The sequence below is a fragment of the Aquarana catesbeiana genome, linkage group LG03 (assembly GCF_042186555.1).
Source record: "Aquarana catesbeiana isolate 2022-GZ linkage group LG03, ASM4218655v1, whole genome shotgun sequence".
Lineage (NCBI taxonomy): Eukaryota > Metazoa > Chordata > Amphibia > Anura > Ranidae > Aquarana > Aquarana catesbeiana.
In genome coordinates, this window is record NC_133326.1 from 32,187,884 (window position 1) to 32,209,185 (window position 21,302).

General features: G+C 41.7%; 1 protein-coding gene across 2 annotated transcripts in view; it reads right to left on the reverse strand.

The window, feature by feature from the left end:
* ST8SIA2 (ST8 alpha-N-acetyl-neuraminide alpha-2,8-sialyltransferase 2) overlaps window positions 1–21,302 on the reverse strand; it is a 493,387-nt gene that overhangs the window by 209,703 nt on the left and 262,382 nt on the right. The window contains exon 2 of one of the 2 annotated variants that reach the window (XM_073618410.1): window positions 8,772–8,834. The exons of the other annotated variant lie outside the window; for it this stretch is intronic. Within the exon in view, the coding sequence (XP_073474511.1) occupies window positions 8,772–8,834 (63 nt within the window). The remainder of the gene's footprint in view (window positions 1–8,771; window positions 8,835–21,302) is intronic. 2 annotated transcript variants of the gene reach the window in all.

Genomic DNA, 21,302 nt, shown 5'->3' on the forward strand with positions numbered 1-21,302 from the left:
CTAGCCCTTTTTTGATTAGAAGACCAGAGGCTGGGGAGTACCGAGTCTCTCTCTCAGGTACTCCATTTAAAGGGCACAAATGGCCAGGTAATGGATGCCTTTGCGATTCAGGCATGCAGAGAGACAGCATCTCATTCTGAGGAGCAGTCAATGACAGGTAAGTCTTGCTATTCTAGCAATGGGGATAGAAGGGAGAGGGAGCAAGGAAGAATGCATTACTATGGAATTGGGGGGGGGGGTTGCCCAGATTTCTTTTATTTAAATGAGTTTCTCTTTGCCAAAGAAATACATTTTAAAAAGGGGTGTATATATGTATTTTTTTTCCCTCTCTCGCTTCCCTTATTTCTCTCTGCCATGCAGTCCCGCTTGCACCTTTCGGTTCTTCCACCAGCATGAGCCTAACACCACATAACAAAGACCACCGCAATACCAGGTAAGGGCCAACTTTGGATAAGTAAGAAGATGCCGGAAAAAGAGTGCATTATGCCTGGACGAGCGTGCCTTCTTGTCTATTGCAGCCCCGGCCACTCACACTCCCACTCTAGGAGGTCCAGAGGCCCTTTGGATCGTCAGGATTTTTCCAGGGCAGAAAGTCCAGTCCTGGCAGACCTCATTACAAAGGACGCAAATGTACGCTTTAGAGAAGGCACACAGCTTCTCCTCTGATGGCTCAGTGCCGAAAGGCAAATGTTGGTCATGTGGCGATGACACTATGCCAGGAAAGCTACTTTGCAGCAACTGGTTCAGGCAGCTTGCCAGAGACCTGGAGTACGAGAGTCAGCAGGTGTCAACCTTGCTCAAGAAAGTAGTCCATGACTCCCTGGCAGAATTTTCCGGTCGTTTTTTACCTTCCTCTGGATCAACTGTGGTTATAGGATAGTGTATATGGTTTTTGATTTGTGTGTGTTTTTTTGCTCTTTTGGTTCAACTGCATGGAATTGTGTCTCTTTTCAACCAGATTAACTATGCAACCAAACCTGGCATGATTCTGTCCTCTTCTTTGTTGGAACAAAAAGGATGGTGTATTTTAGTCTGTCTTGATCCTGACCTCTTCTCAGTTAGAAAGGGAGACTAATCTCCCATTAGGTCTACCAGTCCAACATATATAATTTATACTGACCTGTATAAATGTACAGGCTTACCTCAAAAACATTCATATTCTTCTTGTTTTATTATATAGCCAAGGGCGTTGCTAGGTGGCAAAAAGACCAAGGGCTACAATCCGAAGTCCAAGCCCGGCGGCAGCGTGCGGGGGGGATTGACTGCTTGGCGGGGGGGGGGTTGGGCTCACTTGCTGGTTGCTGCCTGGCTCACCAGTGCCCATCCATGCTGACCACTAAACTGACAAACCTGACCATTACTACGACCTACCTGCCCTCTACACTGACCTATAAGACACCTACATTGATCCCTCTGACACATACACTGACCCCCCAGGATGGGAAAGAGAGCCAGGATGGGAATGCGAGAGCCAGGATGGGAATGCGAGAGCCAGGATGGGAATGCGAGAGCCAGGATGGGAGAGAGAGCCAGGATTGGAGAGCAAGAGCCAGGATGGGAGAGAGAGAGCCAGGATGGGAGAGAGAGAGCCAGGATGGGAGAGAGAGAGCCAGGATGGGAGAGAGAGCCAGGATGGGAGAGAGAGCCAGGATGAGAGAGAGAGCCAGGATGAGAGAGAGCCAGGAGCCAGTTGGTATGCTGACACCTTAAGAGTTCCCTTCACTGGAACTAAGGGGCCAAGCCCAACCCCTGAAAAACAACCCCCCACCATAATCCCCCCTCCTCCAAATGATTTGGACCAGTGCACAAAGCAACAAAATTTGTTTCTCAACAAAATAAAGCATGGAGACATGGACGGGTGGGTGAGTTTGCTGTGCTGGTGCTCAGACACAGATGAGTTCTGCTTAAAAGGGGATATAATTACAATGTACAAATATATCAAAGGTGACTTCAGTAACTGTAGTAAACTGTTTGCTGTGAGGTCCCTGAAGAGGACACAGGGCCACAATTTGAGGCTAAAAGAAAGAAGGATTAAAGTGGAAAATGAAGTCCTGCTAGATCACTTCAGACTGGCCCCTTTGCAGGTATATCTATGTAAAACATTAAAAAAATAAATGTCTATACTGTTTAAAATCCAGTAATACACTGAGGGTTATTTACGAAAGGCAAATCCACTTTGCACTACAAGTGCAAACTACAAGTGCAAAGTGTACGTGAAATTGCACTGAAAGTGCACTTGGAAGTGCAGTCGCTGTAGATCTGAGGGGAAGATCTGAAATGAGGGGAAGCTCTGCTAATTTTATTATCCAATCATGTGCAAGCTAAAATGCTGTTTTTTATTTTCCTTGCATGTCCCCCTTTGGATCTACAGCTACTGCACTTCCAAGGGCACTTTCAGTGCAATTTCAAGTGCATTTTGCAGTGGATTTGCCTTTCATAAATAACCCCCACTGTATCACCCTGCTCTGCACATGCTTAGTTGCTCTCCATTTTTAGGCATTTTTAGGTACTGCTAAGTTTGTAGGGGCAGATCTGCTGACAGCCTTAAATTTGGAATTAAACCCTCCTATCCTTTACAGCCAAGGAAGCTGCTTCTGTTTGACCTGTAACTGCCATGGTGCTGCACATGTGATCAGTTATGACACCAGCCATTAGATGGTTTGACAGTTTGGTTGAGGACACAAGCAAATGTGATGGTTACCAATCCCGACATTCCAGGAATGTAACTGTTTTTCTAAACCGTTAAATTAATGGGTTTAGTTCCGCTTTATGATTTTCTGCTGGGGCTCTGGGCTTCAGCAAAATGGCAGCCTACAGCAAGAAGAAACAGGAACAATGCTGGAGGCAATTTACAGCACACACTCCTTTTGGTAGCATAATTATTAATATGGAACGTATGTTCCTTGCTAAAGAACATTATTTTTTATCAAGATGTTATGGGTAAAGTTGTGCTTTAACCTTAGTCTGTGTCAAGGGTTTTTTTTACTGTTAGAGCAGTAAAAATGTGGATCTCCCTCCCCAAGAAGTGGTATGGGCTGAGAGTGCTGACAACTAAACATGTGCAGAACAAAAAATGTGTTTATTTTCGATTTGTTATTTACATAAATTATTTTCGTTAAATTTGTTTAATCCATTTAATTCATTTTCGGAATTTGGTTTGTTTATTCGTATTCAAATCGATTTGCATTTTCCTGAATTTGATTCCGGATCGATTCAAAAAGTTTTCTAATCAATTTAGAATAGTTTTTGAATTCAAATAGCTTTCAAATCAATTTTGAATTCGAAAAGTTTTCAAATAGATTTCCAAAGAGAATAAAACAGAATAGAAAAAGAAAAAGAGAAAAGAATATAACAGAAAATAAAAGAATATACAGTATAATAAATATATATATATATATATATATATATATATATATATATATATATATATATATATATATATATATATATATATATATATATATATATATACACAGTGGGGACGGAAAGTATTCAGACCCCCCTTAAATGTTTCACTCTTTGTTATATTGCAGCCATGTGCTAAAATCATTTAAGTTAATTTTTTTCCTCATTAATGTACACACAGCACCCCATATTGACAGAAAAACACAGAATTGTTGACATTTTTGCAGATTTATTAAAAAAGAAGAACTGAAATATCACATGGTCCTAAGTATTTAGACCCTTTGCTGTGACACTCATATATTTAACTCAGGTTCTGTCCATTTCTTCTGATCCTCCTTATGATGGTTCTACACCTTCATTTGAGTCCAGCTGTGTTTTATTATACTGATTGGACTTGATTAGGGAAGCCACACACCTGTCTATATAAGACCTTACAGCTCACAGTGCATGTCAGAGCAAATGAGAATCATGAGGTCAAAGGAACTGCCTGAAGAGCTCAGAGACAGAATTGTGGCAAGGCACAGATCTGGCCAAGGTTACAAAAAATTTCTGCTGCACTTAAGGTACCTAAGAGAACAGTGGCCTCCATAATTCTTAAATGGAAGACGTTTGGGACGACCAGAACCCTTCCTAGAGCTGCCCATCAGGCCAAACTGAGCTATCGGGGGAGAAGAGCCTTGGTGAGAGAGGTAAAGAAGAACCCAAAGATCACTGTGGCTGAGCTCCAGAGATGCAGTCGGGAGATGGGAGAAAGTTGTAGAAAGTCAACCATCACTGCAGCCCTCCACCAGTCGGGGCTTTATGGCAGAGTGGCCCGACGGAAGCCTCTCTTCAGTGCAAGACACATGAAAGCCCGCATGGAGTTTGCTAAAAAACACCTGAAGGGCTCCAAGATGGTGAGAAATAAGATTATCTGGTCTAATAAGACCAAGATAGAACTTTTTGGCCTTAATTCTAAGCGGTATGTGTGGAGAAAACCAGGCACTGCTCATCACCTGTCCAATACATTCCCAACAGTGAAGCATGGTGGTGGCAGCATCATGCTGTGGGGGTGTTTTTCAGCTGCAGGGACAGGACGACTGGTTGCAGTCGAGGGAAAGATGAATGCTGCCAAGTACAGGGATATCCTGGATGAAAACCTTCTCCAGAGTACTCAGGACCTCAGACTGGGCCGAAGGTTTACCTTCCAGCAAGACAATGACCCTAAGCACACAGCTAAAATAAGGAAGGAGTGGCTTCACAACAACTCCGTGACTGTTCTTGAATGGCCCAGTGAGAGCCCTGACTTAAACCCAATTGAGCATCTCTGGAGAGACCTAAAAATGGCCGTCCACCAACGTTTACCATCCAACCTGACAGAACTGGAGAGGATCTGCAAGGAGGAATGGCAGAGGATCCCAAAATCCAGGTGTGAAAAACTTGTTGCATCTTTCCCAAAAAGACTCATGGCTGTATTAGATCAAAAGGGGGCTTCTACTAAATACTGAGCAAAGGGTCTGAATACTTAGGACCATGTGATATTTCAGTTTTTCTTTTTTAATAAATCTGCAAAAATGTCAACAATTCTGTGTTTTTCTGTCAATATGGGGTACTGTGTGTACATTAATGAGGGAAAAAATGAACTTAAATGATTTTAGCAAATGGCTGCAATATAACAAAGGGTGAAAAATTTAAGGGGGTCTGAATACTTTCCGCCCCCACTGTATATATATATATATATATATATATATATATATATATATATATATATATATATATAATAATATTAATAATACATTATATATAATATTAATAGTAATATATATATTATTATATATATATAATATATAATAATATAATAGAGTAAAACAAAACAAAATAGGATAGAAAATAAAAGAACAGAATAGAATGGAATAGAATAGAATCGAAGAGTAAGGAATGGAATAGAATAAAAAAAGAATAGTATAAAATAGAAAGATTATAACCATCTTCTGACATTCGAATAGAATAGAAATGAATAGAATTCAACAAATAACAGAATAGAATAGAAACAATATAACCATTTCCCAAACTTCAAATAGAATCAATTTGAATTTGAATATAATAGAAAAGAATAGATTAGAATAGAACAGAAAATAACAGAATAGTATAGAAAAAAATTGAATAGAATACATATAACCATCTTCCTCTTCTAATCTATTCTTTTCTATTCTATTCAAATTCAAATTGATTATATTTGAATTTTGGGAAATGGTTATATTCGTTCTATTCTATTGTTTTTTTCATTCTATTCTTTTCTATTATAGTCTATTCTATTCTTTTTTTTTCTATTCCAATCTTTTCATATGTATACCATTACAAATGTATTCTATTTGAAATTCGAATTTCAGAAGATGGTTATATCATATTTTTTTTTCTATTTGTTTATATTCTAGTCTATTCTGTTCTTTTATTCTCTATTCTATTTCATTATTTTCTGTTTTTCTCTATTATATTCTATTATTTTATTTTCTGTTATATTCCTTTCTATCCTATTTTTTTTTTCTATTCTGTTTCTCTATCTTCTATTCTATATTATTCTCTTTGGAAATTGGAAAACTTTTTGTATTCGAATTTGAAAACTATTCGAGTTGGAAAACTTTTCGAATTGGAAAACGTTTCGAACTCAAAAACTTTTCAAATTTGAAAAGTATTCGAAAATGATTTGAAAACGATTAAAATTTTAAATTTAGTCTGATTTTTTTTTTTTTTTTATTTGGATTCAGTTTAAATTCATTATTTCAGATTCAGTTTAAATTCTGTAGTATTGTTAAAAAAACTAAAATTTGTCCGAACTTCAATTCAGAACGAAACGAGTTGCACATGTCTACTGACAACCTCAACAGGGTTGCCAACCTCCCTCAGCATTTTTTACTGACAAAACATGGAAAATGTACTGGCGGAGCACATTTTTTACTGGCAACCTGAGAAATTACAACTCCTATTGAAAACTAACACAGTGAATATTTGAACAGTAAAAACATGATATGGAAACACTGACAATACCCATAACAAAGTCATTTGCTTGATTTATACTTACAAATTCAACACAGCATGAAATTTACTGGCAGTTGTAAAAAAAATCACAGATTTTTACAAATTGTCAGTAAATTTACTGGCGGTTGGCAACCCTGAACCTCAAAGAACTTTTAGATGTCTTCCTCAAGAAGCAGATTATACAGGGCTATGAGAATTGTGGGAGAATAAAAATCACACACACATAGTTGGCCAACAAAACCGTGGAATTTTCTCTTGCATACACACGGCCACACAATTGTCGGCCAACAAAGAACATAGTGTTGTACTACGTGGTTTTTCAGCTCTTTAGCGCCACCCTTTGGGCTCCTTCTGCTAATTTCGTGTTAGTAGAAGTTTGGTGAGTGTTGATTCGCACTTTTCAGATCGTTTCTGAACGGCCGTTCGTCAACCAGCCATGTTGCGGAATCGGAGGAGATAACGTGTTAATTATTATTGGCCTTGGAGTTATTGCTTTGACCCAAGTCCAGGAACAGGAACAGGAGGAGGAGGATTTTTTGGGCCAAAAATTGGTTGCTTTATTAATCATGACCAATTATGTCATATGCCTTTGCTGTGGGAGCTCCAGGAGAATAATCCAGATGATTTTAGGAACTATCTCCAGATGATGGACCCCTGCTTTCACCAACTCTTGGCATTGTTGACCCCCTATATTAAGAAGTAGGACACATACATGAGGCTTTTATTTTATTTTTTGGTTGAATAATGATTTGATTTGGTATATTTTCTATATTTTTGGATGCATAGAATGCACTTTTTGGTTAAGTTCTATTGGCAGATAGCATGTCTAATTTTATTTTTTTAATGCACAATAAAAAAATTGTGTAGAATAATACTTGGCTATGTGTTTTACTTCAAATGACAGTTTGGGAGTAGGCAGTTACATTTTAAAAAATACAATGTAAAATTGACAAGGGGCACCAACATAGTTGTATCTTTGATCTTAAAAACTACAGGATAATGGTGTTGTGGTAACTTGCCCAAATAAAAAAAAGGCATAATAATATTATTTCTGATATTACTAGAAAAAAAAAGCCTTTGAAAATTTGTTTGCAATAACTCCATCAGTATCACCAGCAAATCAGCTTCATTATCATCCCATTAAAGAAGAAGAGAATTGTGCGCTGCATTTGGAGATTTCATAATTTGCCACGTCACGAATGTTAATTCTCCATTACGAACGCTAGTTTACAAGACCGACCACTTCTGGCTCGTCCTTGCTTCCGAGCATGCGTGTTTGTACTTTGGACTTTTGTCCGACGGACTTGTGTACACACGCTCGGAAAATCCGACAACAGACATTTGTCCGCTGAAAATTTTAAAACTTTAAAACCTGCTATCCAACATTTGTCCGCGGAAAATCTGACAACAATTGTCCGATGGAGCATACAAATGGTCGGATTTTCCGCCAACTGCCTATCATCACGCATTTCCCGTCGGAAAGTCCGATCGTGTGTACGAGGCTTTAAGCCTCGTACACACGATCGGACTTCAAACAAACTTTTCCGAGGATTTCTGTCTAAAGGGCGTTGGCCGTGAACTTGGTATGCGAACACACGGCAGGACTTTTTCAGCCAACTTTCACCAAATCGCGTGGTTTTTCACCTCTTTACCGCCACCCTTTGCTCAACTTCTGTATTGTTGTCTGATCTCTTGCATGGGTTCTGAGCATGCGTGTTTGTACTAAAGTCCGATGGGTTTGTGTACACACGATCGGACTAGCCGACATAGGACTTTTGTTGCAGGAAAGTTTGTCTGTTTGCACAGCCAACATTTGTCCAATGAAAACCAAAAAAATTTGTCCGATGGAGCGTACACACGGTCGGATGTTGCCTTAAAACAGGTCATTTGCATGTTTGTTGTCAAAAAGTCCGATCGTGTGTACGGGCCTTTAGATTGACGTAGAATAACATGTTCCTTTTTTTTTTTTTTTTTTTTTTTTTTTTTTTTACTTTATAAACTATGTGCAAGACCAACATTTTCGGTTTAAATTCTAAGTGTATTATCATGGCTTTCTATGGTCTATAGCCCTCTAAAAAAATATATATATCGGCACAATACCGTATTTGGAAAATGGCGCAGCAACTGGAAAAAGAAAAAAAGATTCCATAGTCTGTCCTTTTTATCTGCCTGTTGCCTCGACTTCTCCAATGTGAAATTAGGTTGCGTCGAAGAAGAGCTCAGACAAGGAGAGAATTGGACTGAGTGATAACTATTCCTATAGTGGCAAACATCACCATTTCAGACCACAGCAGATTAATAGCTGCCTCACAGCCAAAACAAATGAACAAAAAGAAATCTCATTTACAAACCTATTAGATTTGCTATGTAAGCTTTCCACAGCTGATCTGATTGTGCCTCTCCCTCCAGTGCTCCTGCAAGACAAAAGACAATACATTATTTATCAAATTCTCTCACTGCCTGTAAGCTTGCTTTAACAAAAAAAAAAAAAAAAAATGCTCCCGCATGTATAGAGAGCAGAGAACTTTTCCTGCTGCTTGTCCAAAGCCCTGCTATAATACCTCAAGACACAGGAGTCTGTTACATGCTGCACGTCTTTGCAATGAAATGGAACTAGGAGACGTTCCCTCAGATCTCTAATAAGGAAGACAAGGCATTATTTCAGGCGCATTACTTCCCATGCCATGGGGTCTTCATAAGATGTTGCTGGCCAACAAAGGAGCATTGTTGCCGGTCATTTGTACAAAAACCACATTTATTAGAGCAGGTGCTTTCAACCCAGATACCATGGAACCCTAGGGTTCCTCTAGTCCAGGGGTCTCAAATAGGGTTGCCACCTTTTCTTCGAGTCAAACCTGAACACTTTAGAAATTTGTTTTTATAGTATAAACTATACATCTATTTTGCTATTAAATAACATTTCTAATCATATGAAGTTAATAACAAGAGTCCCCTTTTACATCAGAGTCCACAGAGTTCCCCTTTTTACATCTGAACTTGCGGCGTTCCCTTTCACTGTAAGGGGGGACTCTGCAGACTCTGATGTAAGGGAGAACTCTGGGGACTCTAACATAAGCGATGCTCTGGGAACCCTGATTTAAGGGGGGGAACACTGAGAACTCTGATGTAAGGGGAAACACTGTGGCCTCTGGTGTAAAGGGGAACTCTGATGTAAGGGGTGCTCTGAGAACCCTGATTTACCTTAGTGTACTCACTCAGATGTGGGAGAGAGAAGAGGGGAGACTTCAGTCACAGACAGGGATGGATGGTGAGCTCACTCACTCCTTGGCACCTCTCATCCAGATGTATCTGAGGCTGCTGGACTTCAAATTTCCATCCCCAACTTTCCTTTTCTGAGGCACAGCACCGGGGATTGGAGTGTGGGCAGACACAGAGGGGTAGGGGCGGGGGGAAGAGGTGCAGATCGAGTCCTCTCTCCTCTCCTGTCTGTGTGTGTGTTTGGGAGGGTTGTTAGTGCTGGCTTTAGGCAGTGCGAAAGAGTGTAACAGACACTCTCAGCTTAGACTACTGCAGCCAGCAACCCTGCTGGGAAGCCATAGTCCAGTCTAAATAAAGTGTCCAAGTTTCAGACAGTCTGAAACCCGGACACATGATTCCAAACCCGAACTGTCCGGGTGAATCCTGGACAGGTGGCAACTCTAGTCTCAAACTGGCGGCCCTCCAGCTGTTGTGAAACCTCAATTCCCAAGAGGCATTGCAAGGCTGACCGTTACAAGCATGACTCCTCCCACAGGCAGAGGCATGATGGGACTTGTAACAACTGGAGGGCCAACAGTTTGACACCCCCTGCTCTAGCCACTTACAGATTTCCATCCAACTGTATAAGGTGGTCTTAAAGTTGTAAACCTAGTTACACCACTTTTACCTACAGGTAAGCCTATAATAAAGCTTACCTGTAGGTACTGGAAATATCTTCTAAACCTGCACAGTTTAAGAGATTTTTACCATATACGCTTGCGCTGACATCAAATCTCACACCAAAGATTTAACTTCCTCCTCCGACTCGCCTAGTAGTTAGCTCCACCCACCTCCTCCCTGTATCTTCTACAGCAGCATAGATGCCGCTTTTATCTGTGGCTGCAGCACTCCCCTCCCTCTCTCCTCCTCCTCTTGTGTGTCACACACAGCGGGCATCCTCCGCTTTGTGTCACGGAGCTTGGTCTGTGTGTGTTCGGCGGCGCTGTAACAAGGTCCCGCCTCCTACACGGGCTCGTGTGATAGTCTAGATCAGGGATATGCAATTAGCAGACCTCCAGCTGTTGCAGAACTACAAGTCCCATGAGGCATTGCAAGACTCTGACAGCCACAAGCATGACACCCAGATGCAGAGGCATGATGGGAGTTGTGCAAAAGCTGGAGGTCCGCCAATTGCATATGCCTGGTCTAGATGGAACACTGATTCAATCAGTGTTCCGCCTATCACACGAGCTGGTGATCAACTTTACAAACATTCTGCGAGTCTGCTGCAAGTCCTGGTTCAGTTACGTTGTGCAATAGTCCTCCCACCACAGGGGTCACTGTGGCTGAATTTGCATGCTGTAGACTTGCAGAGCTCTTGCTGTAGACTCACCAATGCAACTTTGCTCTTGCTAGAGACTTGCCACGCAAATTTGCTACAACTTGGAAAAAGTGACTAGAACTTGTGCTTCAAGTGCTCTGCAAGTAAACTTGCCAGTGCAAATGTGCAGCAAGTTAACAGACTTACAATTCAACACAAATTTGTGGCAAGTTATCCTTGCTATCTGGGAACATTGAATATTTATTACAGTGGCTCCTCCTGAGCCTTCCATTTTTTTTTTTTTTTGTTCACCCCACTGGATTGAACAAAAAAAAAAATACTGGTGTGTACCAGGCTTAAAGTGGTTATTAACCCACTTTCACACATTTACACTATCCGTTTTGTCTCTTTATACAGTGCCCCCCTGTCTCTGTGTTTTATTAAAAAAATTCCTCCTTTACCATATTTCACGGCAGCTCCCAGCGCTCTTGTAACCGGCCGTGTCTCCTCTCTACCCATTTGACAGAAGCAGCGGGCGGGGCCAAGGTTTCCCTGCTGACGTCAGCGAAACGCAAGGAGGAGGGGAGAGAGGAGACATGGTGGGGAGCCGACATGAAATACGGTAAAGGAGGATTTTTTTAAATAAAACACAGAGACGGGTGGGGGGGGGGGGGCACTGTATGAGGAGACAAAAGGGATAGTGTAAAAACATACTGGATATTCCTGCAGCAGGAGGGGATGGGGCGGCACTAGGTGACACGCAGAGAGGGGAGGGGAGGGGAGGGGGACGACAGAAGAGACAGACACAGAAGAGCAGCCTGCGGATGATGTAGACACAAAAACTGACCACGGTGTCAGGGCTCAGTAGCCATAATTATTGTGGTAAGTTTACAGGGGAGGGGAGAAACTGGCAGGATCAGTCAGGTTTTTTAGGTGTTACAGGGGTCCAAATTAAACAGCACAAGCACTGTGCTGTATAAAATGCTTTAAAGGAGCAGGATCCATATTTTTTTTTTTTTTGGTTAACAAACGCTTTAAGACCCTAGTATCCATTAGACTGGTTAAGATCATCCAAGATTAATATGCATTTTTATTGTGACATACATAATACAACAGCTAAAGTGGGTTCCATTTATGCCAACTAGGACAAAGCATACTGATCCTATAATTTATAGCAGAGGTGTTTATCCACTCTGCTGGAATAACATAGATAAACTAAACTTACTATATATTCTGCACATATACAGTTGGGTCCATATATATTTGGACACAGGCACAATTTTAGTTTTTTTTTCAGGTATTTATCAAAACATATTCAAGCTATAATTATATAATGGGTATGGACTGATAGTGCACACTCTCAGGTTTAATTTTAGGGTATGTACATGCAAATCAGAAGAAGGGTTTAGAAATTACAGCTCTTAGGAATAGCCAATCCCCCTTTTTCAAGGGGGCAAACATAATTGGACAATTGAATGAAAAGATGTTTCATGGCCAGGTGTGGGCTACTCCTTTGTTATTTCTTCATCAATTAAGCAGGTAAAAAGCCTCATACACACGATCAGATTGTTGGCCAACAAAGTGACAGACTTTTGTCCGAAGGGCGTGTGCCAGGAACTTGTCTTGGATACAAACAGTACACAATTGTCGGCCAACAAACACGAACGTAGTGACGCACTACAAGGATTTTCAGCTCTTGAGCGCCACCCTTTGGGCACCTTCTGCTAATGTCGTGTTTGGTGAGCATTGATTCGGAGCATGCGTGTTTGTACTTTGGACTTTTGTGTGACCGACTTGTGTACACACGATAGGAAAATCTGACAACAGACCGTTGTCTGCCGAAAATTTACTACCCTGCCATCCAACATTTGTTGGCGAGAAGTTGGCCAACAGTTGTCTGGTGGAACGTACTAACAGTCGGATTTTAGGCAAACAGTCTGTCATCACACAATTCCTGGACGAAAATCCGATCGTGTATATGAGGCTTAACTGTGGTATTTGCATTTGGAATCCATTGCTGTAAACCTGTGGGTTTTTTTTCAATAAATAATAAAAAAAAAGTCCCTTTAAGGCCGTTGGGTGGAAGTTTAATGTCGCTGCCATCATCCAACATCACTGAGTCAAATGGGGGCCATCATTCCATCAGTGCATAGGATCAGCCGCTACCGACGGCTCCGGTAGCCGATAAAAGTGATCTTGCGGTGAATCCGCCATGGAGACCACTTTTGTCTTAAAGCGGACCACCCGCTGTTTAAGAAAATACCAGGGCTGTGGCAGCTATCTGCTGCCTTAACCCCGGTATTTAACGTCAAAGTACAAACGTATAATGACGGTGGGCGGTCCAGAAGTGGTTAAACAATAAGAAAACATGCCATAAATCAAAGACTAATCAACATAAAAGGCACAGTACCGAGGGGGGGGGCAGAAGAGCTCAGTACGGAGGGGGTCAGAAGGGCACAATACTGCGATCAGGACAGCACAGTACAGTACAGGTTCTGGGACGCTGCCTAGGACACGGCCATCCAGGGACAGCTTGGTAAAAACTGTGACTATCCCAGGAAATCCGGGACAGTTTACAAATATGATGTAAAGCAAGATTATCATTGAACCCCCATGCATTTGGGCCCCTGGGCAGTGCCCATGCACTAAGATGGCCCTGTGGAACAGCACCATATAATGGTACATAATTCTCCTGTGATAATGATGAAGTGCCCTCCAGAGGGCATGTTTTTGATGACCTGGGTTTACAGAAAGTGAGTTGGATAATGCTCATTCAACCCAGACTAGAAGTGGTGGCTGAAACCAGGGAAGGTCATAGAGTGCACCGTTTAAGCATGAAGCAGGTGAGCACTAATGCTGAGTACATAGGAAAGGAAATTATTTTAAAAAAATAGTGGAGTAAAGGTCTTTAAACTCTAAGCCGAATACTATCCTAATCTGACCCCCAAATTAATCCAAAACGCTACATCTGCACCCGAACGCCTATACAGTAAAATGTTTGGACCTGCACCAAAATATCCAGCTCCAAGATCCTGGCACCAAAATAAACAGTTTTAAATCTTCGATAAGTCCAATCTTGAGTTGGGCTTTAAGTGTTTAAGGAGTTAAGTCCATATCCATCACATGGCTGTCATGACTACTGTTTTCCTTTCTCGTTCCTTCTCTACACATCCTTTAATTGCACCGTGTATGTTCTGCATGAACAGTCTTCTGAAAGGTCACAGACAACTTTTTCTAAATTATCTTTGCTCAGCTAGTGGTTTCGAACCCTGCTGTGAACAAATCTCCACAGAGGATGATGAGAAATGGATGGAGTAACAGATTATATCCAGCCAAACATCTGGGTTTTTTCTTTTTTTCATTTCACTTCAGCTGAAAATTCATCGGTGTTTCAGCACCAACTTCCACCGGGCTCCTGCATGTTTGGAATTTTAGAGTATCTGTTTCCGTCGTAAAATTGGGTATAAAACCATCTAATTGAATGCTGTGACTTTAATTTTTATTTTCAGAATTTTAAACCTTCAAAGACGATTTGCAACTGTTGCCGATTTCCACTTTTATGACCACAGAACTCTATAAGGGTTCTCATCACACCAAACTGTATTATGAGGTTGACTGCCTTCTGCTTAAATTGTGCCCAGAATACACATTTGTGTACATTTGATTATAATATAACAACTTCAGCCCAATGTTTTTAATACTATCTGAGTTAATAACTGAGAACAATTATATAGATCAGCAGTTTTAGAAAAAAAGTGTATGGCCTGCTCGACTGTGTAGTACGGCTGACGTTGCAATCAGCCATAAGCATACACTATATATATATATATATATATATATATATATATATATATATATATATATATATATATATATACACACAATATCTCACAAAAGTGAGTACACCCCTCACATTTTTGTAAATATTTTATTCTATCTTTTCATGTGACAACACTGAAGAAATGACACTTTACTACAATGTAAAGTAGTGAGTGTACAGCTTGTATAACAGTGTAAATTTGCTGTCCCCTCAAAATAACTCAACACACAGCCATTAATGTCTAAACCACTGGCAACAAAAGTGAGTACACCCCTAAGTGAAAATGTCCAAATTGGGCCAAATTAGCCATTTTTCCTCCCCGGTGTCATGTGGCTCGTTAGTGTTACAAGGTCTCAGGTGTGAATGGGGAGCAGGTGTGTTAAATTTAATGTTATCACTCTCACTCTCTCATACTGGTCACTGGAGGTTCAACATGGCGCCTCGTGGCAAAGAACTCTGAGGATCTGAAAAAAAGAATTGCTGCTCTACATAAAGATGGCCTAGGCTATAAGAAGATTGCCAAGACCCTGAAACTGAGCTGCAGCACGGTGGCCAAGACTATACAGCGGTTTAGCAGGACAGGTTCCACTCAGAACAGGTCTCGCCATGGTTGACCAAATAATATGAGTTCACGTGCTCAGCGTCATATCCAGAGGTTGTCTTTGGGAAATAGACGTATGAGTGCTGCCAGCATTGCTGCAGAGGTTGAAGGGGTGGGGGGTCATCCTGTCAGTGCTCAGACCATACGCCGCAAGCTGCATCAAATTGGTCTGCATGGCTGTCGTCCCAGAAGGAAGCCTCTTCTAATGATGATGCACAAGAAAGCCCACAAATCGTTTGCTGAAGACAAGCAGACTAAGGACATGGATTACTGGAACCATGTCCTGTGGTCTGATGAGACCAAGATAAACTTATTTGGTTCAGATGGTCTCAAGCGTGTGTGTTGGCAACCAGCTGAAGAGTACAAAGACAAGTGTGTCTTGCCTACAGTCAAGCATGGTGGTGGGAGTGTCATGGTCTGGGGCTGCATGAGTGCTGCCAGCATTGGGGAGCTACAGTTCATTGAGGGAACCAGGCCCGGACTGGCCATAGGGCATACCGGGCAAATGCCCGGTGGGCCGGGCCGTCAGGCTCAATTTCGGGGCCGCGGTCTGATGTCTGTTGATGACCGGGCCACACAGCGAGAGGTAAGCGGCAACCGCAGCCTGGAGAGGGTTAACACAGGCCGCGGCCGCCGCTCACCTCCCGCTATGCGGCCGTGCCTGTGTCTCCTCTCCAGGCTCTCCTGCCCTGCCTACGATGTCATCTATCAGCAGAGCAGGGGCAGGAGGAGCCGGAGATCTGTATCTGTGGTTGCTAGGCAGCAGGTCGGATCCAATCAAAATAGCTATCGCTGCCCGCGCACGCGCGCTACGGCCGGCGATAGCTAGGCAACGGGGACGCTGCCAGGGCTGGGGACGCCGATGTCATGGAAACGTATGACGTCAGGAGACCCCGCCCACCTAAGCAGATTACAACCATTCAAGGGGAGTGAAGGAGGAGCTTAAGTACACAGAGAGAAGTGAAGCCATCAGATCAGGCGTGCATCCAAGGAAAGAAGACACAGAAGGAATACAGGTAAACAAGAAAAGGCAGACCAAGAAGTAATGGAGGACACAGGAAAGTGTAAATAGATAAAGATGAATGGCGGGAAAAAGGAGATAAAGAAGGGGGATGGAGGGAAGAACATATAGAAAGAAAGGGGGGATATATAAAGAGAAAAGAAGAGTAAGAGAGAAAAAAGGAAAAAAGAAACAGAAAAAGAGAGACAAAGGAGAGGAAATTAACCACTTGCTTACTGGGCACTTAAACCACCTTCCTGCCCAGACCAATTTTCAGCTTTCAGCGCTCTCACTCTTTGAATGACAATTGCGCAGTCATGCTGCAGTTTACCCAAAATAAATTTTTATCATTTTTTTCACACAGATAGAGCTTTCTTTTGGTGGTATTTAATTGCTGCTGGGTTTTTTTATTTTTTGCTAAAAAAAAAAACAAAAGGGGACCAAAATTTTGAAAAAAAAAAAACAAACAAAACTGTTTCATAGTTTGTTATAAAAGTTTGAAAACAGGTAATTTTTCTCCTTCACCGATATGCTCTGATGAGGCTGCACTGATAGGCGGCACTAATGGGTACTGATGGGTGGCACTGATAAGCGGCACTGATAAGCGGCACTGATAGGTGGCACTGATAAGCGACACTGATAAGCGGCACTGATAGGTGGCACTGATGGGCACTGGTAGGCACGACTCCATGATTATCCCGTCACCAACCACCCTCGCGAACGGGCGGTTGCTGGAAAATGGGCTGCTCAGTCTAAAATGCCCGGGCCTATTTTTTGTCCCAGTCCGGGCCTGGAGGGAACCATGAATGCCAACATGTAATGTGACATACTGAAGCAGAGCATGATCCCCTCCCTCCGGATACTGGGCTGCAGGGCAGTATTCCAACATAACGACCCCAAACACACCACCACTGCCTTGCTAAAGAAGCTGAGGGTAAAGGTGATGGACTGGCCAAGCATGTCTCCAGACCTAAACCCTATTGAGCATCTGTGGGGAATCCTCAAACGGAAGGTGGAGGAGCGCAAGGTCTCCAACATCCACCAGCTCTGTAATGTCGTCATGGAGGAGTGGAAGAGGACTCCAGTGGCAACCTGTGAAGCTCTGGTGGACTCCATGCCCAAGAGGGTTAAGGTAGTGCTGAAAAATAATGGTGGCCACACAAAATATTGACACTTTGGGCCCAATTTGGACGTTTTCACTTAGGGGTGTGCTCACTTTTGTTGCCAGCGATTTAGACATTAATGGCTGTGTGTTGAGTTATTTTGAGGGGACAGCAAATTTACACTGTTATACAAGCTGTACACTCACTACTTTACATTGTAGCAAAGTGTCATTTCTTCAGTGTTGTCACATGAAAAGATATATTCAAATATTTACAAACGTTTGAGGGGTGTACTCACTTTTGTGAGATACTGTATATATATATATATATATATATATACACACACAATATTACCAAAAGTATAGGGATGCGTGCCTTTACACACACATGAACTTTAATGGCATCCCAGTCTTAGTCCATAGGGTTCAATATTGAGTTGGCCCACCCTTTGCAGCTATAACAGCTTCAACTCTTCTGGGAAGGCTGTCTACAAGGTTTAGGAGTGTGTCTATAGGAATGTTTGACCATTCTTCCAGAAGCGCATTTGTGAGGTCAGGCACTGATGTTAGACGAAAAGGCCTGGCTCGCAGTCTTCGCTCTAATTCATCCCAAAGATGTTCTATTAGGTTGAGGTCAGGACTCTGTGCAGGCCAGTCAAGTTCCTCCACCCCAAACTCTCTCATCCATTGGAATAGGAACGGCCCTCCCCAAACCCCACACCATAATTCCCCCTTGGTCCAGTGCACAAAGCAAGGTCCATAAAGACATGGATAAGCGAGTTTGGGGTGGGCCAGCCAGGCCTTCTTGTCCACATCAGTGCCTGACCTCACAAATGCGCTTCTGGAAGAATGGTCAAATACTCCCATAGACACACTCCTAAACCTTGTGGACAGCCTTCCCAGAAGAGTTGAAGCTGTTATAGCTGCAAATGGTGGGCCAACTCAATACTGAAGCCCATGGATGAAGACTGGAATGCCATTAAAGTTCATGTGCGTGTAAAGGCGGGTGTCCCAATATTTTTGGTAATATAGTGTGTGTGTGTGTATATGTGTGTGTATATATATATATATATATATATATATATATATATATATCTAAAATTACTTTTACAGTAAAATCAGTCTGTATATGCAGTAAAGCATGCTTGTTGTACTCACTGTGGAACTCACTAAGGGGTTAATCCTGTGCATTGTGTAAAAAGGCTGACTTCTCTGATCTTCCCCTTCTTCCATTGTCCCCTAATAATTTATTGATAGCGCATTTATTGATAGCACAAAGCTCGGGGACAAGCTGCACACGCTCAGTTTGGTGTGTATTGCTGGAGAGTTTTTTTTTTTCTTGGGAGGGTGCATGTAATCAGCACAAGGCAAATCAGGATGTCCAGACAGAGGGTCAGGGCCCTGCAGTCTCATAGGACAGCCAGAGTAGAAAGAAATCTCTTCCTACAAGCTTTAACCAGACACTGATAGAAGTCACAAGACTGCTATATACTGCTGAGGAGAAAACGTATTTTGCAGTTTATATTTATTAAAATAATTGCATTTCCATGTTCTGTGTATTGTGGGAGACCAGATATAGTGAATGCAGGCTCCTGGGTTTAGTAACACTTTCACTTTTTGACTGGAGTTACTGGAGTTAAGTTTTAACGCACCAATGGCAGCAGATTAAAGCATCTCACTATTCAGACATAGAGGACAATAGTAACATTGGAATTGCATAATTGAGTAAATACATTGGTAATATAACAATAGTGTACGCTACTGTCCTATTTAAAATGTGTACAGGGTATATTTTGGGCAGCTGCAATGCCCTTTGTCTCTATAGAGTGTCTTGTGTCCACAATGTTTAGCTACAGATTAAAGCGGAACTACACTGCATCTGAGCACCACAAACTAAAAATGCTATTTAATTAATATTTAATATTCAAAGCAAACTCCCCCATCCATCCATGTCTCCATGCTTTATTTTGCTGAGAAATCCTATTGAAAAAACACCTCCCTCGCATTTCTGGCTGTGTCCATCCTGAGTAAGGGCAAATGATTTGTGTAGCATTTACTTCCTGTAATTTGTCTGCCCTTAGCTCAGGCATGCATTCAGAAGGGTGTGTTTAGCTGAGAAAACCCCTCCTCCCCTCCTGAAGACGCCTGGGAAGTATGACATCATTTGCCCAGGCATGGAAAGCAGTAACTGAAGAAATGTGAAAAAAAAAAACGTTTCAAAAGTAAATACAGGGGGTCCCCTACTTACAAACATCCAACTTACAAACGACTCCTACTTACAAACGGAGGGAGACAACAGGAAGGGAGAGGAAATCCACCCCTAGGAAGGGAAATTCACTCCTGTAAGAGTTAATATGGGGAAAAGGTGTCTTCACTGATGCTTTATCACCAATCCTTGTTTCCCTAATAACCCAAAATTTTCAAAATCCAATTGTCATTGGGACAGAAAGTGATGTGAAATCTTCTGAAGAGGAGCACAGACAGCAAAACAAATGTTACAGGGGTGATAACCCTTCCCTATGTTATCTAAAAAACTTAAAAATAGATTTTTTGGCTGGAGCTACACTTAAAAAATTTACCTGTTCCGACTTACAAACAGATTCAACTTAAGAACAAACCTAAAGTCCCTAACTTGTTTGTAACCCGGGGACCCCCTGTATAATAAACGTCAATAACTATTTACCAACATAGCTCCCAACTGTCCCTGATTTGGAGGGACTGTCCCTGATTTGGAGCAATGCCCCTCTGTCCCTCTTTCCCCTTCATTCGTCCCTAATTTTGGTCTGATCCATATAGTTGTATATAAAATGCACTTTTTATCTTTCAAAAAAAATTTTCCAGTGCTAAACCTTTCATCCAAAAATTCTAAATTGCTGCACTTGTAAATTTTAAAAGCCAATATTAAGTTATAGTAGTGGTAAAAAAAGTCCTTGTGGATTTAATTAACCTTTTTTTGGTTAATTCTCCTTTTAAGGGGGTGTGTCAGGGGGGCGTGTCCTATGCCTACATATGTTTGCAAGTAGGTGTCCCTCATTCCCATCTTAAAATGTTGGGAGGTATGTTTACCAATGCTGGCACCAAAAGGATTAAAAATGGCTATTGTTGTTTGAGAGAATTAAGTTCTGCTTCAAGCAATAACATTTAATTTATGTTAAACTTTTCTCAGTTTGTAAAAGTTAGAAGCTGAGATTTACAATGCCTATCAGTGAAAGATCAGTGAAAAATGTAGTGCAAAAAATATAAAACAATAAACAATATATCAAGTATTGTGTGTAAATAATGAAAACTTGGTGATAAAAATGAATCTCAAATATAATGTATATAAAGAGTAGAAACACAGGTGAGAAAGTCCCAAAGGTGAAACAATCCTATGGTAAACATATGGAGTCCACCATGAAAAGTTGTTGCTCAGAAGTGGGGTACAAAGGCCTCAGCAGGCATGTAGAGCATCAGGGATAGTGTGTCCTCTACCCGAGATAAGGGGTATATACTCTCACCCGAAGTAATGGACTCAAATGTCAGCGAAAAAAGTCAATCAAGCAAGGATAGCATGATCAGCAGATTTCCAAAACGATCCAGGGAATCCAAAGAGCTCCAATAACGAATCCAGGGAATCGTGCAGGTAACTGTGAGGCTTTAGAATGAAAAGCCAAAAACTCTCATCCGAAGGAATCTGATTACAAGATCACATTGTTGAGTCATCAAAAAGTTCACATTCTTCACTTCTTTCAAAAGTGGTAGAGGCTAGTTCCTACCCAGTAGAAGGACCCTGGTGATGTCAGCATCTGAGAATCTTAACGTCTGAGTTCCAGCCTCGCGGTTACCTGCACGATTCCCTGG